Source organism: Nelumbo nucifera, chromosome 1 (genome assembly GCF_055504915.1).
Source record: "Nelumbo nucifera cultivar China Antique chromosome 1, China Antique-T2T, whole genome shotgun sequence".
NCBI lineage: Eukaryota > Viridiplantae > Streptophyta > Magnoliopsida > Proteales > Nelumbonaceae > Nelumbo > Nelumbo nucifera.
In genome coordinates this window covers 115821471-115844110 of record NC_142649.1, presented here as the reverse complement: position 1 = coordinate 115844110, position 22640 = coordinate 115821471, and the positions used below count along the sequence as shown (strand labels likewise).

General features: G+C 35.3%; 1 protein-coding gene across 1 annotated transcript; it reads right to left on the bottom strand.

The window, feature by feature from the left end:
* Positions 1-1240: 1240 nt before the first annotated feature.
* LOC104601847 (ARM repeat superfamily protein) lies at positions 1241-11519 on the bottom strand. Its single transcript, XM_010265336.3, has 6 exons — positions 10719-11519; positions 9914-9990; positions 8240-8425; positions 7313-7420; positions 3015-4198; positions 1241-2325 (listed from the first exon to the last, which is right to left on the bottom strand). The coding sequence occupies exons 2-6, from the start codon at positions 9965-9967 to the stop codon at positions 1560-1562; spliced, it is 2298 nt and encodes a 765-aa protein (XP_010263638.1). The 5' UTR covers positions 9968-9990; positions 10719-11519; the 3' UTR covers positions 1241-1559.
* Positions 11520-22640: the final 11121 nt, after the last annotated feature.

Genomic DNA, 22640 nt, shown 5'->3' with positions numbered 1-22640 from the left:
GCACCCCCTCCCCCCTCCAGGGCTAACTGGAGACCAACAAGAGCGCAGCATGAGCTTCAAATTCAATTTCATCTGGATTCCCCACCGGGAGGGTTTATTTTTAGAACAAAAACAAACTACCGCCTCAGGAAAAACAATTGGCTCAACACCCCTTTGTTGCAAGTGTTTGGGACGGTTGACGTTTTTGGTGTTGCTGTTTCGACTCGCTCAACTATGCCAAACCATAATATTGTGTCAATGTTTCTAGTAGAAACACGTTGAATGTAAAGAAAATGCTGTATTTAGGATATAGCAGTTTGGCACATCAGAAGTTGCGGAAACATAAAATGTGTTGTCATAAAACTCAATCACGGGTCCGGATGTAGTAGGCACGTTATTTTTGTCAAAATAATTAAAAATAAAAACAATGAAAAAAAACTTAAATGTGTTTGGAGTTGGGACTCGTTTACATTTTATTTTTTCATTGTTTTTTATTTTTAATTATTTTGACAAAAATAATAAAATAATAGATAATTTGTCTAACGGGAGCAAAAAAGTTTGAATGAAAGACGCATTAACTGGAACATGTGTCACACAGCTATTATATACTCATTGTGCTTACCTAACGTGCCTACTACATCCGGACCCATCGATCACATTATTTTTGAGCAGCAATGTTGTGCTTTTGTTTTTGAAGAATGAACGTTCCGAAACACTTTTTCAGTTCAGCCCATTATACTTGAGAAGCCCAATACGAAACACTTTTGAAGAATGAACCTTGGTTTCGCATCTGGGTTAACATTTGAGTTGGGAAAACGTATATATATATATATATATATGGAATCATATAAAGAATCCGAGATCTTCGTAAGTGAGGAACCGGATCAAACTTGAACAGAGGACTGGTATATGTTACTTAAAACAGATAAATCAATATGGAGATAAATGTATGAAAGGTGACACCTACATATGCAAGCAGTCTTATAATATGTATAGCTAAAAAGCTAATAGGATATAGTCAATGCAAAGAACCATTGTCTGTTGCAAGGGTAAAATCTTGGGCTGACAAGCATGAAAACGAATGTTCAAGACTGAGAGTGGCCACTTCAAAAAATTGCCAAAGGCTAAGTCCATATCCAGTCCCAGCACCCTGGATAGCTGGCTGGGATCATCATTGGGTAATGACCCTTTTGATACAGTTATTTAGTATTTAAAAATCTGACCTACAATGAAGAAAATTTGTTACACTCAGCAGGGACACTGGAAAAAAAATGCAGCAAATCATATCAAAAGCATCAAAATTGATACATAATTTTAAGAGCCCCTCCCCGCATAAATACAACAAAACTGTACATTCTTGTGAGGTATAAAACCAGCAAGACTGGCTGAAACAACGTAGATAAATAAATAGCCAAGCATAATTACATGTACAAAGTCAGCATGACAGACCAACGCAGTTATCCACCCACAACACACCAAGCTTTATCTTTCTCATAATCTCTGGACAAGCATGAAAGTTGGTCTTGCAAAATATGCAAAGAGCTGTACCTGGAACTTTGTGATCTTCAATGTATCAGAGCTCAAGGAAGTGCTACAGTTCTGGGTTTTGAGAATAATGTCCGTATTCCTCCCAAAAAACGAACCTTCGAAGATGGTTTCTTTTCTTTGGAGCGCTTGCAAGAGTCCTGTGAGAATTCAGGGATAGGTCCAGGATGAGGAAGTGAACTTTCAAGAGGATTGTCATATCTTACATCTCTCAGGATCCTAAGCAATTCCATTGCACTTTCCTTCCCTCTAATATTCCCATTTACTGATATATTAACTAGAGATGGGATGATGCCTTCATCCATGACCAACTGGCAATATTCAGTCCGTTGAGAACATAGAGAAAGGAGAACAGCAACTGCATGTTCTTGTTCCTCTTGACTTTCTGTCTCAAGTAGTTCTGTAATAGAAGCTAAGCATCCATTGGTTTCAGCAATTGCAACCCTTCCTGCTTGAATTTCACACAAGTTACTCAGGATTTTTATGCAATACCCTGCAAGTGAGCTATCACCCAAAAGTGGAATAAACTTCCAGATGCACCCCATGGATATAACACGGGACCCAGTGTCTCTGTTTAAGGTCAAATTATACAATATTCTAGCAGCAGGAGCATGGAGTTCTCTAACTTGGTTGTCAAGAATATTTAGGATGGAAGGAAGAGAACCAGACATCACAATCTTGGAATTCCAGTATTGGTGGCTGGATAATACTTCAATAATTGCTAGAGCTTCTTTAGTAACTTCAGACTCGAGAAAAACAGCCAACAGATGAAACATCTCTTCACTTAAAGATGGTATTTCACTGCATAAAACAACAAAAAGAGGTTTAGTTTCAGAAAGGTAAAGGAAATGCAGAAGCATGATCATGAATACTTGTAATCAAGGGAACTAGAAACAGATGTGGGGACAAGTTTGAAATAAAACATTTCCCATTCTGAACAGTCTAACAAGTTGACGTTCTAGGGTGAGAGTGACACCCTAAGAACCAATCTACTGACAACAGGAAAAGATCATGCCATCAGTAAATTTAGAAGTTGTGCAAATATTCCAGTCTACCACAAAAGCACATGGCATTGCCTAAGCGAAACTAATTATGTATCATTTGATGAGCAGGTAAAAAACATTATGAAGCATTTCAAAATGAGGAATGCTAGTCAACAATGAGTTTATGCAATTATTATATTCTTCACCTTAGAGATATAGTGGGATCCATGAAAAGCAACACTACAAAGCAAAGTTGTACATACTTTTCATGGGCCACACCTTGTCTGTAGGGTGAAGAAAACTAAGAGTTGAATCAACTCATTGTTTACTAATGTTGTTCAAAAACAACAAAATCAGAATGATTTTTCAAAGTCATCTACGCTACTTATCAAATTCTCAATCTATTTCACAAAATGTTCAAGTGTTATGCATGTTGTAGAAAATAGTGAGATTTCAAGAAAATACTTGTCAGTCATACCTATCAGCAAAAAGAAAAAGACAAATTACCTGCTCTTCCTTAGAAATGCCAAAAGTACTTGAACACCATCCCTTTGTGCTTTTGTATCACTAACATCATGTGCATACTTCAAAAATCTAAACAGTGAATCAATAGAACTATCAGATAACAAAGAATAACATGCTTGATCATTGTCATTGAAATGGTTTCTTATGTCTTCCACAGCTTTGCATTGTGATGTCCACGGAAGTGCAGCAAGTTTAGATAGCCACACTGAATTTTCCCCACTGCTAAAACTGTCAAAAGATTGGCATTCATGAGAATTTCCATTCATCTGAGAGGATACAAAACTTGAATCATCTCTGATCTTAACATTTGAAGGATCAGAAAAATAACTAGCATCTGAAGAGTCGATGGATACAGTGCTGACATCAATTCTGAGATGTACATCATTTAGAGAACTTCCGAGGCTAGCGATAGAATTGGAAGATGAAGTTTTCCACGGGTAAAGTGCTGCAGGAATTGGTTGTGAACGCAGGTTAGGAATTGTGATGCGATTTCTTTTACACCACTTAGAAATAAGGTCCTTCAGTGCAGAGTTTGGAGTCAGAGAAAAGTGCTGCAGCTTCTTTTGAGTCTTTGGACATGTGTCATTACCCTCATTGAACCACTTCTCTATCCACACCCTTTCAAATGTCTGCCCGGAAGCAATGATAACAGGATCATGCATGAGCCTTGAAGAAATTGGGCATCTAAATTCTTCAGGAGGTGTACAAGATGTATCAGTTTGAGACTTGTAGTGTCCATATTTAACATCTATTTTCTTCTCAATAGATTGACTGCATACAACATGCTTGCGTACATGGTCTGTGCTTGTAAGTGAACTTTCACACTGATCACTACTGGCATTCTCCATTTGCTCACCCCCATATGATTTGCCATATTTCTTCACAAGATATAGGAGGTACTTCAAGATCCTTTCCTTCGTCTTCTCAGTGTCATGAAATTTATCAATTAGCTTCTTAATATCTCTTCTCTCTATCAATAGAGATTTTGGGGATGTAAGTTGCAGTCTCGCAGCCGCAAATTGAAATGCCTCAAACTCAGATGGTTCCATTGAATCTGATGTAGATATGTCTTTCCGAATCAGTGCTAGTAAAACCCTCCCAGCCTCTTCTTCAGAGGATTCCAATGTAAATTTTGCAACCCTAAGATCATCAACGATTCCAGAGATCTGCAGATAACATTTTACTATAAAACTATACCAGAGAATTTTGATTCAGGAAGCAAAGACAAATACTCATAATGCAGTTAAGAGATCTATAAGAGATTATATGCACTTTATTACAAGCAAATTGCAATACAAAACTAGCGTCTATCAGATTCTGTAGATCAATCATATATGAAAAAAGCATATTTATAGATTATAGTATAACATAAAAACTAAGTAAATTAAGATGTTCATTTCATAGTGGAGAAAACAGGATACCTGTTGGTAGACATCAAGAGTCTACAAACAGAAGATCTTAGATATGTCAGACAGCTGCAGGCAAGTAAAAATCCACTACCAATTGGGGTCCTTTTGAGAGATCCAAGCATTATGATCAACCCGATCAAGTGATCTTAGGATGATCTCCAGATATTCTTTGCTGAACAATTCAGCAATGGTTACTTTGACCCTCCCAAAACAAAGGGATACATGCAAAGAAGCTCCATTTAGTGAGTTGGAATCTTATTTATAAGCCTATTACCTATGGTGGACTGGGGACAAGAAAACTTAGAAGCTTTAATACTGCACTCTTGGGCAGGTGGCTGTGGCAGTTTTGTACTAATCCTAATGACTTTTGGAGGGAGTTACTTTCTGAGAAGTATGGCTAACATGATAATGGCTGGGATGAAAATGGTTCAAAGATGTCCTATGGCTGTGAAGTATGGAGGGGAATTTATATAGTCGCCCCTGATTTTATGAAAGACAAAAAGTATCATCTTGGTAATGGTGGTAGAATAAAATTTTGGTTGGATCCCTGGAAAGGAGATCTGACTTTAAAAGAAAGGCTTCCAGAGCTGTTTGTGTTGGCTACTTGGTTAGAAACAAAGGAACTGTGGTAACAGATTACTATTGGGTAGAAAGAACATCCTATACTTGGAAAATGCATTGAAGAGGAAAGGCAAAGTTTTCAGACCTAAGGTTGTTTTAGCACTAAAAATGGATTGAAGAGGAAAGGCAAGGTTTTCAGACCTAAGGTTGTTTAGCACTAAAAATGCATTGAAGAGGAAAACCTGCATAACCCAAAAGATTCCTCAGATAGCATCTAAGGTTTTTTCTTTCTTCTTTGAAAACATCCTTCTCCAAACCATAGTTGTCAAGGCGGCGCCTAGGTGTCTACGGGCTCACCTCGCCCAAATGCCAAGTGGTTTATATACCACTTATACAAAGTTTTGTAATGTTTTCATATTTTTTTTATATTTTACTGTATAATATTAATAAAGGCATGATACACTGTATCATTCTACTATTTCTTTCACAAAATATTATCTTTTATTTTTAGCTGCTTATTTTATTAGGGTTCTGAGATATTCGAAAGTTAAAGAAAAGAAGAAGTCTAACAGAGTTTGAGTGATACAAAGTTTGAAGTTTTAGAACACCAACCAATCACAGAAGGTATGTTCTTCATCTCCTCCTTCTTCATCTTCTTCTTCCTCTTCCTCTTGGAACAAAAAACAGGGGCTCCAGCCCCTTCTTCTGGAACAAAAACAGGGGCACCGCCCCTTCTTATTTTTCTTCTTCTAGAATGAAAACAGGGGCTCCACCCCTTCTTCTTCTTCTTCTTCTTCTTCTTCCTTTCTTTGGAACAAAAACAGGGGCTTCGCCCCTTCTCTTTCTACTGGAACAAGAACAGGATCTCTGACCCCTTCTCTTTCTTCTGGAACAAAAACAGGGGCTCCACCCCTTCTTCTTCTTCTTCCTATTTCTGTAACTAAAACAGGGGTGGGTATCCACCATTTTTGAGTTCTTTTTTGTGTTCTGATTTTTGAAAGGCAAAGAGTAGGGGCTCCACCCCATATTTTCCATGCTACTTTTGGTCTTTTTACTTCTTTTCCTACAGTAGAAATAGGAGATCAGCCCCTTGTTTTTCTATCCTTTTTAGACACTAAGCAATGCCTAGGCAGGCGCCTAGTCAACTAGGTGACTAAGCACTCCCTTGTCGCCTAGGTTCGCCTTGGCACCTTGAAAACTATGCTCCAAACAATTGATGCAGATTTTACTTTATCTTTGTTTTTATCATTTTGTTTCATGTTTTATGCCATGAATGGCCAGGAAAGGAAGAATTTACCGAAAATCATTCCATGGTTTCCTGTTGTTTTGGATAGTTATCTCAGGTTTTTGAAGACTAAGGCATCCAACAGTAAGATCACCTTCATCCATAGTTAATTGACAGTCAGGTTAAGCAAAACATGGACCTCAGGCCATAAAGAAGTATGGTACTATCAATGATTAGTTGGAAGAGATCAAATTATTTCCAACACCAAAGGAAGATGACAATGTCCTTGTGCTTGTTCAGTTGAGATAAATATAGAAGAGGGAAATCTCCAATTTCTCTAGATTTTCATATCCCTTCTATTCAGTCCCAATTTTTTTATATTCATCTTTTTTTATAAGTATATTCATATTTTAATTTATTTATGACAACCATAATTAAGCCATTCAAATGGCAATTGAACCAGGAACATTCAGCCCCTATGGTTCTACTTGGAAAAAAGAAAACAAAAAGATAAAGAATTTAAAATTGTCAAATCTGACTACAGGAAAAATGGTATAACACCCTAAGTTAGAATTTCTTGAAGGTGAGGAACAAAATTATGCATGTTTCTTAGAAATGACACTGCTACCAAACTGTCTTTAACATTTCCAGAAACAAGAGAAGGATATCATGTGGCTTTGGAAGGAAAGTGATGAATGCAAACTTCAACTTCTCCAAAGCATTACTCTTCATAAAAGTAAAGATTTCAAACAGCCTTTCCTTGACTGTTAGTTATCAGCTGGTGGGGGGATACATGCCTTGTTTAGTAGAACAAATGTTCCATCATGGTTTTGTATTGTCCTTATTACCTTCAAGTTCTAATAAACTTGCATCAGCTGGTGGGGGGATACATGCCTTGTTTAGTAGAACAAATGTTCCATCATGGTTTTGTATTGTCCTTATTACCTTCAAGTTCTAATAAACTTGCATTATGCCTAACCAAGAAACAAAAGACATTGTATTCCCCTTTTTCAGTTTTTCTAAAACATCCTGCATAACCGCATAAAATAGATAAACTGGTCAGGGTGTAATAGATATCAACAAACCTGTGCAGCCAACAGTATTGGAACCATATCTTCAATATGACTTAAACTTCGTTCTAGTTCATTGTGTACTCTTGTAAACCTTGCAAGTATGGCCTCCCCTGTAATTGCCTGAAAATAATTTATGGAAAGGACAAGTTATCTAAAGAATGACAATCTAAAAGATACTACATGAATGGAAAAAATTAAGTACACATCACAAAAGGGAACATAAAAAACTATAAAATGCATATATTTACATAACAGTATAAAAAATGCTAGCTAAAAATATGGTTCTGAAATAGTTTCAGAACATAATCCAATGAAATAGAGTTCTCATTTTTCATAGGGATACCAACAACTAAGTATGCAGCACCAGATTTACCAGGAAGTCATTGAACTTACTAGTTCGTAGACATTTTCCCTTTATATCTCATCAATCATCATCTGTAAAGTTTAAACTTATATACCAAATTCCATTTTGATTCCTTCAATAGTTTATTTTCCTGCTTGAACTGCACCAATATAAACAGCCAAGTACACAATTCCATTTTATATTTCCTAGCACATCCTATAAGCTCTACAATCTTACATGATAAGAAGCCAGGAATTTGATTCTGATGATTGATTTCTTTAGCTTGGTTATGCACTAAACAGACTGAATAGAGGCAAATTGCCTTCACCAAAGTTCCTAGTGGTATATACAATAATATGGCATCCCTTACTTTGGGTTTATACATGAGGCAGATATTCATTAATCCAGGCACACTAAATGATGGCCCCACCTATTGATTCTCCTAGTCCATCAATCAGCATAAATTCATCTTAGCCATCCAGTTTCATCCTAACAACCAGATTACCACCAAATTCAACAATTTATTTGGCCATTGTTCATCAAAAGCTGTTTTAAATATATCCATATCTTTTAATGTCTTGGTAGTGAACACATACCAAGTATAGCCTGCTAGATTCTGAACAGTGCTGAATAAGTAGTTTGGCTTTCTCCATTGCAAGGTTTATTGAGCACAGGGCTTCAATTCCCAGTGTGCATCGTGGTCGAGCAGATTCAATGTCTGGGAATACTTGAGAGATTCTATCAACGAATTTCATCAGCTCCATGCACATTAAACGATGCACCTGCAGTCATGGAAAGCTTGCAGATGAGATGAACAAACAAATAAATATAGAAATAGAAGGCAATAGAAATTTATTCTAGTGATACACAAAATTTTTGAGGGAACAACAATGGTATGACATAAGCAGTTTAAAGCTGGTGATACTAGGCCAGAAACTACCATTTAGTAATGTAATATACCACCCAAACTGGCCTTTCCAAGAAACGAAAGGACTTGGACACCACGGCCAGCATAGCATATAACCTGAACTGTGTTCACATGTAAAACGTTCTAAGTAGTAAGTATTTTGGAGTTCAAATACATAACCAGGCCTGGCTGGTATGCAGTCCATGCCCCATCTGAGATTTGATCATGCAGGTAATTCTCAGTACAGTACAGTCCTTCCCTTCAGGCCTCAATACTGAATTAGAACCTACCACCAATTCACCACCCCTAAACACGAAGGTTCAGATTCTTCTTTGTCCTTATTTTGTCATCTTCTTTGCCAAAAAGAAAAATAAATAAAAATCAAGCAAGAAAACTTAATAGTCTTTAACATTGAAACTACATCCACTTCTCAGAAAAAATAATCCTTGGCTAAATAAATCAACTCCAAACAATCTATAAATACCACTACAAATTACTTTGACCCAAGTGACTAGAGCATGGTGTGAGAATGTAAAAGAAAATGACAGCAACACTGGAGAACCTTACACATAAGTACATATATACATATAATTTGTTTTAGTTGTTATAATAAGAATTAATTATATATTTAAAGAGTTTATAAATAGTGATTAAAGCATATTAGAGAGAGAGAGAGATGTAATAATGATTTGACTAACAGGCAAAAGGTGACATATTGTGTTTATTATTTTCTGATTCTCCAAATCTCCAGTGATGAAATGTCACTTTCTGATTCTCCAAATCCACACTTGTAAATTTTTAAAAATTCATGAGCTCTTTCCAGGGGTTTCTAAGTTTGTGTATTCAATGTGGGAGAACCATCCCTTGTATGGAGATTGGAGCACTAAGCTCTTGACCAGAGGAAGAGGAAAGCTGCTCTTCTTATCACAAAATTTTAAGTCCTCCACTGAAAGGATGTAAAGACGATCCATTGTTTTTTTTTTTCTTTTTTTTTTACATTCTTATAAGTATTCCACATTAGGACGTAATTAACTAATCTAAATCCAATTCTGGCCCATATTTCCACTGAAACTTAATTAGAAAAAGTCAAGCCAGTCAACAACTTGCTTTATATATATATATATATGGTAAAGAAATTACATAAATCAAGTAAAAGAAGGAACAATGAAAACAAAGAAAAGGAAAAGACAAGAAAACTAACAACACCACCTAACAAACAACTTGCTATATAATTGACTAAAGTTATGAACAATTTTAGAGTTACCAAGATGATAAAATTCTACATTTAGGATAAATAAACACGTTTAATCTGGGACATACAGAATAAACAGCAATAATATCAATTTGGCAGAGCGATATCTACCTTAACATCAGAGCATGGTAGTGGTTGTACAACTTCAGCAACATCATTCCCCATCAAATGATAAAGTATCCTTGGATCTGAACATTCATTTTCACATTTGAAAAACCCAAATTTAGCATTCCTTAAATAATATTCAAATTAGTAATTTGCTGCTATATAATCCTCTAAAAGTCTTACCGAGAACAACCTTTTACATGCAGTTTATTCAATAAGTTGCTTGACTCTTTCTAGGAAAATCACTCACATATGGATGCATTTATAAACTATTATGTATGCACTGATATGCTATTACAGGAAATAAAGTTTTCTGTCATTATAAAAGTTTTAAACATAACCATAACACCATGGAATGGAAATCCACTGGTAGTAATTAATATTAGTCGTTAAACCCAATTGCAACTAACTTGGTTCAGCTTGTGAAACTTCCTAATGCAATTTTAGTGGCTTCCTAGAATATAGAATACAACTTTTATACAAAGTTAGGAAGAGTAAGCTTATCGTCTTTCCTCTGTTAGCATATCGTTGTTATCTTTAACTGTATGACGGAGCCGCCACCCCCCCCCCGGGTGAATGTTTTGTCCTCTTTATATAATGAATAAAATTTCCTCTTTTTTTTTGAAGCCAAAAAAAGTTAGGAAGAGTTAGGTCAATTGATTTCCGCGGGGCCTCAAAACCATGACAGAATTTAAACCAAATGATGAGAAATCCATGCGGAAAAAGATGAATTTCATCAATAAGGATTAGTCGAAGAATATCCAAAAGGAGAATATGAGCAGTCGAATAATCAGAGAGCAGAAGTACTTACCCTGCTAAGTGGAAAGCAGAATACAAGGTGGAAAATTTTCTCTAAACTTCTGATCTGAAGACAACAATTCAGGATCCTTAAGACTTCCTTTTCTCAAATATTGTGAGAAAGTAAACTGAAGACGGTCCACCCAAAAATTCAACTATGCAAAATCACCACACTTAAGAAAAGCCCAACTACGAAACCAAAAGAACTTCTTCAACTGAATCGGGTTTGACTCAGAATTAGGCTGTCATGGTATCTTCCGAGCAGCTCTACCGTAAATAAGCCAAGAGAAGAGCACGGAGAACAAGCGGCGTCTCAAAAAAGAACAACATCCAAACCCTGAGAGCATAATCCTTTGAACCAAGTGAACTAGCTGACGAAAAGAATCAGCAAAGCTCAAAAGCCTCAAAACCGTACCTTCATCGATAAGCCAAAGCCATAAAAAGCAAAGCTAACCCAGATACTTAGCATATCAAAGAACCCAGAAACAGATTCAAATGAACCGTTTACCCTCCGGAGCATAGGATAATTAAACGGTCTCTAAAATTCAGAGGAGAAAGAAAAGGACTCGTTTTATTCAGGAGAACAAAGTCGATCGAGAGAGATAGAGAGATAGAGAGATAGAGAGAGTCGTCTCTACAGCTCCTTTGTGTGGATATGCTGGGTCATCGACTACTAGGAGACAACGGGAAAGAGTGAAGAAGAATTTTGGCCTTCGGGTCTCAGTCTGTACAAGAAAGAGAAGGAAGTCGAAGCCTCGACCGCTGACATTTCTAAGCGCCACAACCAAACGCCTGCCTACATATGATTATTATCAGCTCTCAGCAGACTCTGTTGAATGCTTTTCTTTTCTTTCTTTCTTTTTTTTTTTTTCTTCTTTTTTCTATTTTTAGTGGGGGCGGGGAAGTGATTTGGACTCTCGGTCACATTCCTTTTTTTTTTTTTTTTCAAACAAACGAGAGCACACCCCTAAAGACAGAAAGTCAAAAACACCCCCATATTTTTGCTTTGATCAAAATGAAAAAAGTGGTTTCTTTTGTCCCCCTCTCTTTCTATTCCTGATTTACCCTTGTTATCAAAACTTATCATCATCGAGGGGATTTTTAGATAATAAAAAAAAAAAAGCAAATCTCCTATAAGTTCCAAGAACAGCTTAATATTCCAGAAAGAGTATCAACTATCAGGAATTTCCTCTTTCCTTCCTCCTGCTTTCTTTCTCCTTTTCCCTTTTTCAATTTAAATAGTTTTCTTCCTCTTCGGATTTGGGAATGCTTTTTCCTCCACTAAAACCAATGAAACTTGATGTGACGAGGAGAGGTTATAGATTCTAACTTCTAACTTCTGAGATCACACATGGGAGAAAATGGTTTAGTGGGGGATTATGGATATGAGGATATCCAGCCCAAGATATATAGCTCTTATCTGAAAGCTGCGCTATGATCACCATTGTCGGCCAAGTTGATTAGATCATGACAGCCATTCGATTGGTATGCATCTGTTGAACACACCAATTGATGTCTGATGTCATTTCCATCGTTTCTTCCGCCACTGTAATTGCAGATGTCTCAAAGCAGGCCCAATGGGCTTTCTGTACAACAAAAACATTGTGGAGACGAGGAGGTCTTTTCCACTCAACTTCCGAATTCCGATGGCTGTGGCTCTATTGTAAGTCCGCCCTCCCTGGACCCTGGTCCTACTTGCTGGGATCCATTTCTGTAATGGGGAGAAGAAAAATCCAAAATGAAAAGCATTTTATTTCCTTTACATTATTTGCTTAAATGCTTTTGGGTTGGAGTAGTTGGGAAACTCCCTCGAATGAACTTGGTCTTCCCTTACCTAGCATCTAAAAGCACAACATCACCTACAAAAATGCAAAAAGCATCACCATAAAAAACGTAAAGGGTGTTTGGTATCATCATTTCGTTTTTCATTTCCTACATCAGCATCTTGGCATAAATAGTAAAACATCGTGTTTGCTTGTACAAAATCACCAATTATCTTGTTTCCATGTGATACAATTAATGAAAAATTAAAAATAAAAAACATAATTTATTTCTGGGGTTGTTATATTTTAATAAATAATATAATCATCATCTGGTCATTATCGTCATCATCTAGTCCTAATCATATGGGGGCCAATTGCAACCTAATACAACTCTTCTTCTTTCTGGACTGACAATGTATGACAAGCTCACATTGGAAGAATATGTTATATTTTAATCACAACAATAGAAAGCTAAGAAGCTTTAAACACCTAACGAATACAAAGTATCTTCACCAAATATTGCATAAATCAAGGTTTAAAAAGTAATGGAAACAAAGAAAACAAAGGAGAAGAAGGTAATAAAAATACCATTGTAGTTTCTCATTGTGATATGTGGATGGTGGGTGAACCAATTTCAAATGAATTAGGCAGATAACCGATCGAATCAAGGGTTCTGATGTTTTTGATCATTGCAACAAAAATTAGCTGACCAGTTGAACCATCATCAATCTATGACCCAAACAGCTGAGTGGGCCGACAATCGGAATGATTTGTAATGAACTGACCATCAATATAAAATACATATGTTGGATATTAGGTCCATCATTTATATATTTACAAAAATGGTTGAATCAAAGTTGTCGTTATCAAGTAGAAACCTTGCCAAACTCAATCCGGGTTTAGCTAAATGTTTTGGATAGATAACTAGCAATACTGCATGAAAACATTGTAAATGAAGGATGGGTTGTTATAATGTAGATATTATCAAATGCATATGACACCATTAATACAAGAAGCTCTATAACTCGTGGGATTTCTTGAGTACATTGTAAATTTGTACCATCAATGTATTTCAACCCCCTCTTTCTTAAAGTGAATGGGATATCTTCTGAAGAAGAAGGTATTAGAAAAGATGATCCATTATGACCATACTTATTCATTATCGTTATACATATATTCCTTGCTGCCCTACAACAGGGCTAATAAGAACCAAGGGCATAAAACTAACAAAGCATGGTCCGTAAGTGTCGCATTTGTTGTTTGTAGAAGATAGCTCACTCTTTTATAGAAGTAAGAATGATACAAGTGATGCAACAAATTATAACTAGATTCGAAGAACTTTTACATGAAAAAAACGGTGAATTTACAAAAGAGTCTAGTCTTGTTTAGTAACAACATACATTAAAGGAAAATGAGATCAGTTCCTCCTTTAGCACTTAGGAATTAAACAAATAAACATAAATGATAAATACCTAGGCACTATATCGTGGATAGGAATGAGGAAATAGGTAGGGGTGTCCATTAAAAACTGAAAAATTGAATTGAACCGATCAGTTTGGTTTTGGTTCAGTATTTTGAAAATCTTAAGGACCAGTTCGACTTTTAGTTAACCTAGAAAAAAACTGGCGGTTAATCGAACGGTCCGGTACATATATTTATATGTATATTTTATATATATTTTTAATATATGTCATATATTATTTATAAATATATGCATTATATATATAAAAATACATATATTATATTTATAATTATTTATTTATAAATATATTGTATATATTATATATTTTTATAATATATTATATATCATTTATTATTTATAATAAAATATTGTACATATATATATAATATATTATAAATATAAAAACCGAAAAATCAAAGAACCGAATCGTCAAAAATTGAAACTGATTAACCAATTAATCGGTGTGGTACCGGTTCAGTTTCGGTTAAGAGAAATGGAAAAACCAGTAGGACCAATTCGGTTTGAAAAAAGTGTTTATGGTTCGGTTAACCGAACTGTGGACACCTCTAGAAATAGGAAGCCTATAAGGAACTAGTTGACAAAATGAAATAAAGATCATCTTCATGAAAAGCTTCTCTTCTCTCTCAAGTAGACATGACCACAATGATAAAATTTGTTACCCAAGCATTACCCATATATTCTATATCATCCTCCCTACTTCCAAAGAAGACAATTTTGGAAATGAAAAAAAAAAAGATCCAGAAAAGTTTTTGGTGGCAAGAGAGTTTAGATAGGAGCACTCTTCATATTGTTTATTGGGATAGAAACAAAAAGAATGGAGGTTTGGGCTTTATAAAACTAATTGAGATGAATAAAGCAATGTTTGTGTGTTAAAATTCTAAAATCTAAATATTTGATGCAAGGATCAATATTTACACAACAACCAAAGCAATCACATTCTTTATGTTCGAAACAGATGCTACAACTTGCAAGTGCTTTAAATTATGATTTCATTTGGCAAGTTAAGGATGGTTCATCCATTAATGTGTTTCATGATCTGTGGGTGCCTACTATAGCATGGAGGATTTGTTTCATTGTCAAGGTCAAGGTACCAATAACTAGGGGTGCTCACAATTTGGAACCATGAGTTTTTTTTTTTTTTTTTGAAATCGAACTAATACCATCGGTTTTTTATATTTTCAATATATAATATAAGTAGTATAAATATATAATATATAATTTATTTAATAATATAATTAGATTATTATATAGAGATAATTAAAAATATAATATATATTTATATTTATATATTATGCATATAAGTTTATATATAATATATAGATAGCACACACATGTACCGGTATCATCGGTTTTTACAAAAAACCAAACTGAAACTGAACCAATCAATTTGATTAACCAAAAATCTCGGTTTGATTTATTGGTTTTTCCATTTTTATTGAGCATCCCTCCTACCAATAACAATTTGAAAATATGGCTGAATTTGGAATGAGTATAAATACAAATATGTAGAATGCAAAATCTTGTATTTTGTATGTATTTGCACAATACATATTTGCATTTGTACTTCTTCCAAAGTCAACCTAAAGGATTTGCTTCTTGTAAATAGGGAATGGACCAAGTTTTTTCCGTAGGCGTGATAAAAGTTCACAACTCTTCTCAATTAACTGAGGATCAGATATCATAGAAACATTTTACCCCACATTTTCTTTGTCAAATTTGCCTATAAGATTTTTACTAATGTCTTCTTCTTCCATTCAGTCAATAGCATGGACCAAAATCTAAAATCTAAAGGATCCATTGGCCTTGTTTGGATAGACTTTTATAAAGTACTTTCATGCTTTTGAAAGTACAAAAGTATGAAAAGCACTACATACTGTTTGGATAGCATACTTTTTATTTGTACTTTCATACTTTTTAAAAATGCAAAAACCCCCAAAAGCACCAAGTTGGCTTTTATTACTTTGTGCTTTTGGTGAAAGGGTGTTTCCATTTTGTGCGAACAGTGGTCACATGTGACCACCCATTCGATAAAACCCCTCGACCAAAAACTCCCCATTCGCTTGTCGTTTTTAAGCCCTAGACCTTCTTGCTGCTGTCAATTCTTCCTCTGTCGTCACCTATCTCCGACAACCAAACCCACCAGGAATCGCCACTGGAAGCAGTACTGCTACTTCATCGGAATCACATGTATCTGGTTTTCATCTTTTCCCCCTTTTGAATGTTTTTTTTTTCTCCATTTGCTCCTCTATTCAATGGCCTGCCTTTGTCGGAATCACCCCTATTGGCTGCTGCTCAAAACCAGTCAGTCACTTAAGATCAATTGAATCAGATGACTATTAGTGTGTTTTTACCAAACGGGAAATGGTTCTTCTATTTTGTAAAGCATACTCTACAAATTTGTTTTGGGATATTATGTTCACAAGAAATAAAGCCCCAATCTCTATCTCATAAAGATAAGATTTGTGTGCTATTTCATCAGCATACAGAGACACCTCAACATCCTTTTTCAATTGTCGCTTTGCAAAAACACTTTGGTGTGGATTGAACATGGCTATGCTTTTTCCCCAGCTTTGAAATAGTTCACCATCATCACATTCAGAACTGGTTAAGTGGTTTGTTAAATGGATTCTCAAAAGTGAGCAGCAACTCTTGTTGGGAAATGTTACAATGCTCATAGGCTAGTATGGGACTCTAGAAATAGAAAGATTTATGATAATATTACACTACCTCCCATATGGGTTGTAAGATTAATGAACAATTATATCTTGTCTCTATGCCTATTTCAACTCACAATAGAAGCACATTAGAAGTCAAGAACAGAATTCCATTTTCACTTACATGGATGGAGCATATATGGATGGGGCTTAAAAAGCATAATGTACTAATTCAAAATGAAGACAAGGTGTTGGCAGCAATGAGATACAGGATTGAGGCAAATTGACCATCAAAAGCAAAGTGGCATGCAATTAATTTTGGGCTTCCTGAAGCATCAGGGTGTATCTGTATCCGGTCCAACAAGAATCTGGGAGATTTGGATTCAATCAAATATTGGACAGATATACAAAACAATGAATATTAAGAAATCTACGTAAAATTAGCATGAATTTATAAATAAAATTAAATAATAAACAAAATTATATACTATAAATGAAAAATCAATTTATATGAACCAAAAATTGGAATTTATATTAAAAATTAATCAAATCAAGGAGCATACAAATTTAATATAATTAATAAATGAATCTTGTTTTCAAAATTGACTTGATACAATTATATAAATTTATTTTCATTTTAAAAATTAATCAGATCAAGGAGTATACAGATTTAATATAATTAATAAATGAATCTTGTTTTCAAATTTGACTTTATACAATTATAATCAAATAGATATCTAAATTCAACATAAACAAATTGCATTTAAGGCAAAGTGCCAACTGGTTGGTTGTAGTAGAGACTTGAGATAGATTATATGGGCGATCATGTATTAGAATAAACCTGCTTTTGCGAGAATTCCTCTGTGATATTAGATCAAGGTTTTAAAAATCGGACTAAACATGAAACTGTTTTAGCTATCAGTTTCCTAGTCAAACGGCTTGATCATTCGATTCGAATGAATGGCCCGTTTTAATTTAAAAAAAAAATAATTAAAATAAAAAACAGCTAATAACGATTTTTCAAATTGACAATTCAACCACCCGAACTAACAGATTGCTAATCAAGTCAACAGTTTTTGCGCAGGAGCGATTTTAAGATAAAACGAAACTGATTAACTGGATGATTACTGGGTCAACCAATCCGGATATAGGGTCCGGTCCGATTTTCAAAACTATGATACGGTTTCTCAGTTCCTTCGGCTGCATACGTCAGAGGTGGGATTTACCATATGGTCACAGAGCTCCACCACAGATATTCCATGCCCGGGAATAAAGAGGATGAGATATTTATGACTTTGAGACAGAGATAAAGTCATAAAGATACAAAGCAAACGTGCATACATATCCATGACCTATCACTCACAAGGGGCCCACCATTGATTTTGGAGGATAAAATGTGTTATACGATATACAACGAAGGGTATAAAAGGATAGAAATAAAAGGAATCCAACTACTAGAGGCCATTATTTTATGGAAAGTAATAAGCAATTAAAATTAATATAAACATTTGTGGCAGATAGAATCAGAGAAATTTCCAATAGTCGTAGACTTGGTCAAGTCAACTGTGAGATAAAAAGAAGCTCACTATTAAAAGTTTGAAGCTTTCCTGCAAAGTGGACCACACGTTTCGAACCAGACTACACGAACCGATAACGGCCGGGTTAAATTCATCTCCCATCACGATCTGAGATCTTGTCTTTTTCTCTTAGTGAGTATGGGACGAGCATGGATAGGCCCAGATAGATTTTAATTATCATAATCAATGTTTTTGAACTGTTGTGTTGTTGATTTGGATGGTCGGATTTTTTTGGCCTGGAAACTGTTCATGATTTTGTTTTACTTCAAACCTGGTCCTGGTCCTTAACAAAAAATCATTGAATTGGTCAGTGGTTTGTTGATTCAGGTGATTTAGTCTGTTCAATAATTTTTGGCCAGTATTTATTTTAATTTTTTAATTTTTTATTAGAATGGACTGATCATTCAAACCGAAGAGTTAAATCATCGACCTAAAAACCAATGGTCAGAATGGTTCTAATTCAGGATCGGTTTTTTTAACCTTGATCACAATAATTTTTTGGAGTTGCAAAGAAAATGAATTTTCACTCATTTCCATAAGATCCTTGATCAGTCCCTTTGCTCCTTGCTTTTACCATTCCATCATGTTATAATGCCGATGAGCAAAATCTGGTTAAACTCAGACGGTAAAAAGTTTAGGATATGTTTGGTTTGATGGACTACATTTCCATCAAACAAAAAATTTGAATTTCCTTTGATATCTCTTACCAAAGGTCGTTTTGGCAGCAATTGATCTGTATCACGGGGCCCATCTGCCCTCCCTGGAGTAAACCCCCAGGCCCCAACCGATGCAGTCAAAAATCAACTTTGGTGGCGCAACATTCTCTTCAATTTGGGGTCTGGGCATTGCGATTAGAGATGAATTTGGCTGTCTTGTTTTTTTGGCTCGGGCCAAGCCAGTTGGTCCTTGTCCTGCTCTCCTTTCATTAGCCTTAGGCCCTTAGGCCCTTAGCCTTGTTGGAAGCTCTACAAATTCACGATTTCTCTTAGAACCAATTTTGCTGTGATTGAAGATCTTTATCAAACTCTTGCTTGGAGGTAACTTCTCAACTTCATTCCAGCAGTTTTAACACCTCAACTTATCATCAGTTAGTGTTGTTCCTAGGTCGTGTAGTCGAGTGGTTGCCCTTACTTGTTCACTTCTAAATGGCCTAAGCCAGAGGAGTGCCCAGTGACCCACTGATCAAAGGTCCTGTATGCGCCACTGACTACAAGTGACCTCAGGTGCACCCTGCTGCTCTGCTCTTTTTCCACTTTCCACCTCTGAATCGAGCTCACCTGACCCGAATCAAATTTAGAGCATGTTTAAAAATATTCACGCATTTATAATTATTTAATTTAAATCACTACCAACAAGCAAATTCATTACGAAGTGAGATGTATACAACGGACTCAAGTACAGTGCTGAGGCTTTTATCAACGTCGAGTGCTGCTGCATCACGGTTTAAAATAAACAAAAGCTCCCATAAAAATAAAACCCATCAATAACCAGGATAGTTTATTCTTCAAAGTTCTTCTAACCTCACTCCAAGATAATATAAACGTCGTGAGCCATGTGCCAATGTGAACAGAACTCGTCAAAAGAAAGAATTACGGTTTCAGAAGCAAAGAAAATGAGGTCTGATGGGGTCCTTCTTAGAAGTTAAAATACAAGTATTTGATTGGATTTTTCAAATTGAGAGGTTGACGAAGTATATATATTAGACTTGAGAATTGGATTTTAGGCTATTCTAAGTTTCTAACATAATGTTTTATATATCATTCTTAGCTAAGAACTTCTTCAATTCTGGTTTCATTTATTTTTTGGATGGAGATTTCCATTTGAGATTTGACCCATACTGTTTCACTCTTTTCTTTGCACATCGGCCATTTACTTTCCTAGATGCATTAAAATTGGTTTTATTTATTTATTTATTTTTTGGGTGGAGATTTCCATTTGAGATTTGACCCATACTGTTCCACTCTTTAAATTGACTATTTCCCTTTTCTTTCTTCTTGTTTCTAGTGGGGCCTTCCATTTGGCCCATGCTGTTCCACTCTTTGCATTAATCACTCACTCCACTTTTCCTTCTTAAAAGACCCAATACCTTTTGGGTTTTAAAGGAACACTCCACATTTGACTCTTGCCTTCTATATTCTACATGATGGTTCTATCAGTGGTAAGTAATGGCAAATAGGCTGATAAAGATGAATACAGTCGAATTTAAGATATTTCTGTAAAAAAAAAAAAAAGAAAAATTTAATATATTTTATGTTTAAATCTATAAATTATTTTTAGAATTTAAAAATTTATTACAAAATAAAATATCCCATCCTTTTATCTCCTATCTAGTTTTTAAAATTCATGTTAAGAGAATATAAGCAGCACATCCATCATACATTTTTAGTTCAGAAAGCATTTATAATATGCATATATATCACATGCTTCCCTACTTATTATTATCCTAACCATGGCCCTACCTCACGAGGTCCTGCTTCTCACCATCCGATTGATTTCAGGCAAGCTTGCACCTTGGTTTGTCTTAACCCCAAGGTACATTGCACCTTGGTTTCACCAAGGATCCCCTCCCCCAACCCATAAACCCACCCCCCTCCCCCGAATACAGGTGCACCAGAATTTAATCTCAAGTTTCCACTACAAATAACAGGAGGCCTTACCAACCAATAGGGGTAGATTCAATTGAGCTCGATTTGAGTTAGAGACTCGACAATTCGGCTTGGTTCAAAGCTCACAAGTTTGAATTCAACTGTAAGTCAAGTTTTTTTTAAAAAATAAAAATTATATATATAAAAATATTTTATTTATTTTATATACAAAAAATTAAGAATTATAAAAATTATTTATTATTATATATAAAAAATAAAAAATATACATATAAAAATATTTTTATTTTATATACAAAAAATAAGAATTATAAAAATTATTTACTATTATACATAAAAATAAAAATATTATATATAAAATATTATTATATATAATAAAAATTACTTATTATATATGTATATGTATATATATATGTATGTATGTAATAAAAATTATTTATTTATTATATTGGGCTCAATTAATCTCGTGAACCGAGTTTATTGGGCTTGAACTCGACTTGAAACTCGATTTAAACTGAGCCGAACTGAGCTCAAATAACTTGTGAGAAACTTGACTCGTGGCCACCCCTGCCAACCGACGAACTGGCACCTTGCTAAAATGCGTTAAACTTTGGACTACAATTAGAGCTTTAATTGTTAATGATATCAAGTTGAATAGGAGTTGAGGACTCTGGCAACCAAACGGAATCTAACCCAATCCTTTTTAAAATCCGATTATAGGCTAAGGTTAGATGTTTGCATTCATGCATGTCCTGGGTGTAGAAGGCGAATGGGGGAGGAGAGAGAAGAGTGATAATGGGACCAAGTATTTTCATAAGGTCCTACTGTTAAAATTATATCAATTCTGGCAGGCAGCAACGTAAAAGCTACATGCTAAAAGGTAAAAGCTTTCATGGGCATCACCCATGGCTGATTTTGATTGGTCAAATTCTCAAATTTCAGATCTTCCGGTAGCATATATTTAAAATTCGGATCTCCTGCAAGCTAAAGTTCTTTGCAGGCTGCATCTAACCAAACATTGAAAAATGAAAATATCAACCAATGTTAAGAACCCGTTTGGTTCGTGGGAATAGGGGGTTGGGCGGAATCGGAATTTCATTCTCATTTATGTTAGAATGGCATTCTTCCATTTGAAGGAATAATGATTCCTTGCTCCTCCCTTGAGAATAAAATTCCATTCCTGCTGCTTTTAATTTCCATTCCCATTCCTGTCTGAATCAAACAGATTATGGGAATGAATCATTCCGATTCCGACTCCAGAGAATTTCGACTCTGATTCCAATTCCGACTGCAAATCAAACGTACCATAAATTCATAGTGTGTGCTGAGTTTTATGCATGCAGGAGATCACATTCCCATATATATCCACTCCCTTCTCACTTTTAACGGTTTGACCAATCAAAATCACTTCCATAAATTTTGACAAATTTTCATTGGTTAGTGTTTGTCTTCTTATCCGAGCTGCTGTTACAGTGTTACATGTGCATAAACGTTTCCCAAACGTTTCTCAAGCCATTGTAGTAAGTAGAACTGTTCATGGGCCAGGCTTCAGGCTTGGTCCATGAACATTTTCCACTGCTTCAGTTTCGGCCCATTCAAACTTGGGTAAATGCTAAACCCTAGTTTGGCCCATGAACAGGCCTATCCGTAAGGCAATTCAATTACTAATGTCCTCAATCTCTCCATTGTTATAAATTAACAAGAAAAGCTGCAAAGGTATCAAAAAATGTTACATTGAATTCTCCGATCTTAAGTATACCCTGATGTAAAACCTTTTTGATGAGGGATAATTTGGCCCTCCGAATTATATCACGACACATGGCCTTTAAGCGATACCTCGGTGAGTAAGCAAACC

What these genes read in the sequence shown, in the direction of transcription:
- LOC104601847 (XM_010265336.3), bottom strand. Translation starts at nt 9,967, where the DNA reads ATGGGGAATGATGTTGCTGAAGTTGTACAACCACTACCATGCTCTGAT. An exon ending in CAATACTGTTGGCTGCACAG is followed by an intron (nt 4,199 to 7,312) that starts GTTTGTTGATAT and finishes TGTTATCTGCAG; the next exon opens with ATCTCTGGAATCGTTGATGA. An exon ending in GCATTTCTAAGGAAGAGCAG is followed by an intron (nt 2,326 to 3,014) that starts GTAATTTGTCTT and finishes TGTTTTATGCAG; the next exon opens with TGAAATACCATCTTTAAGTG.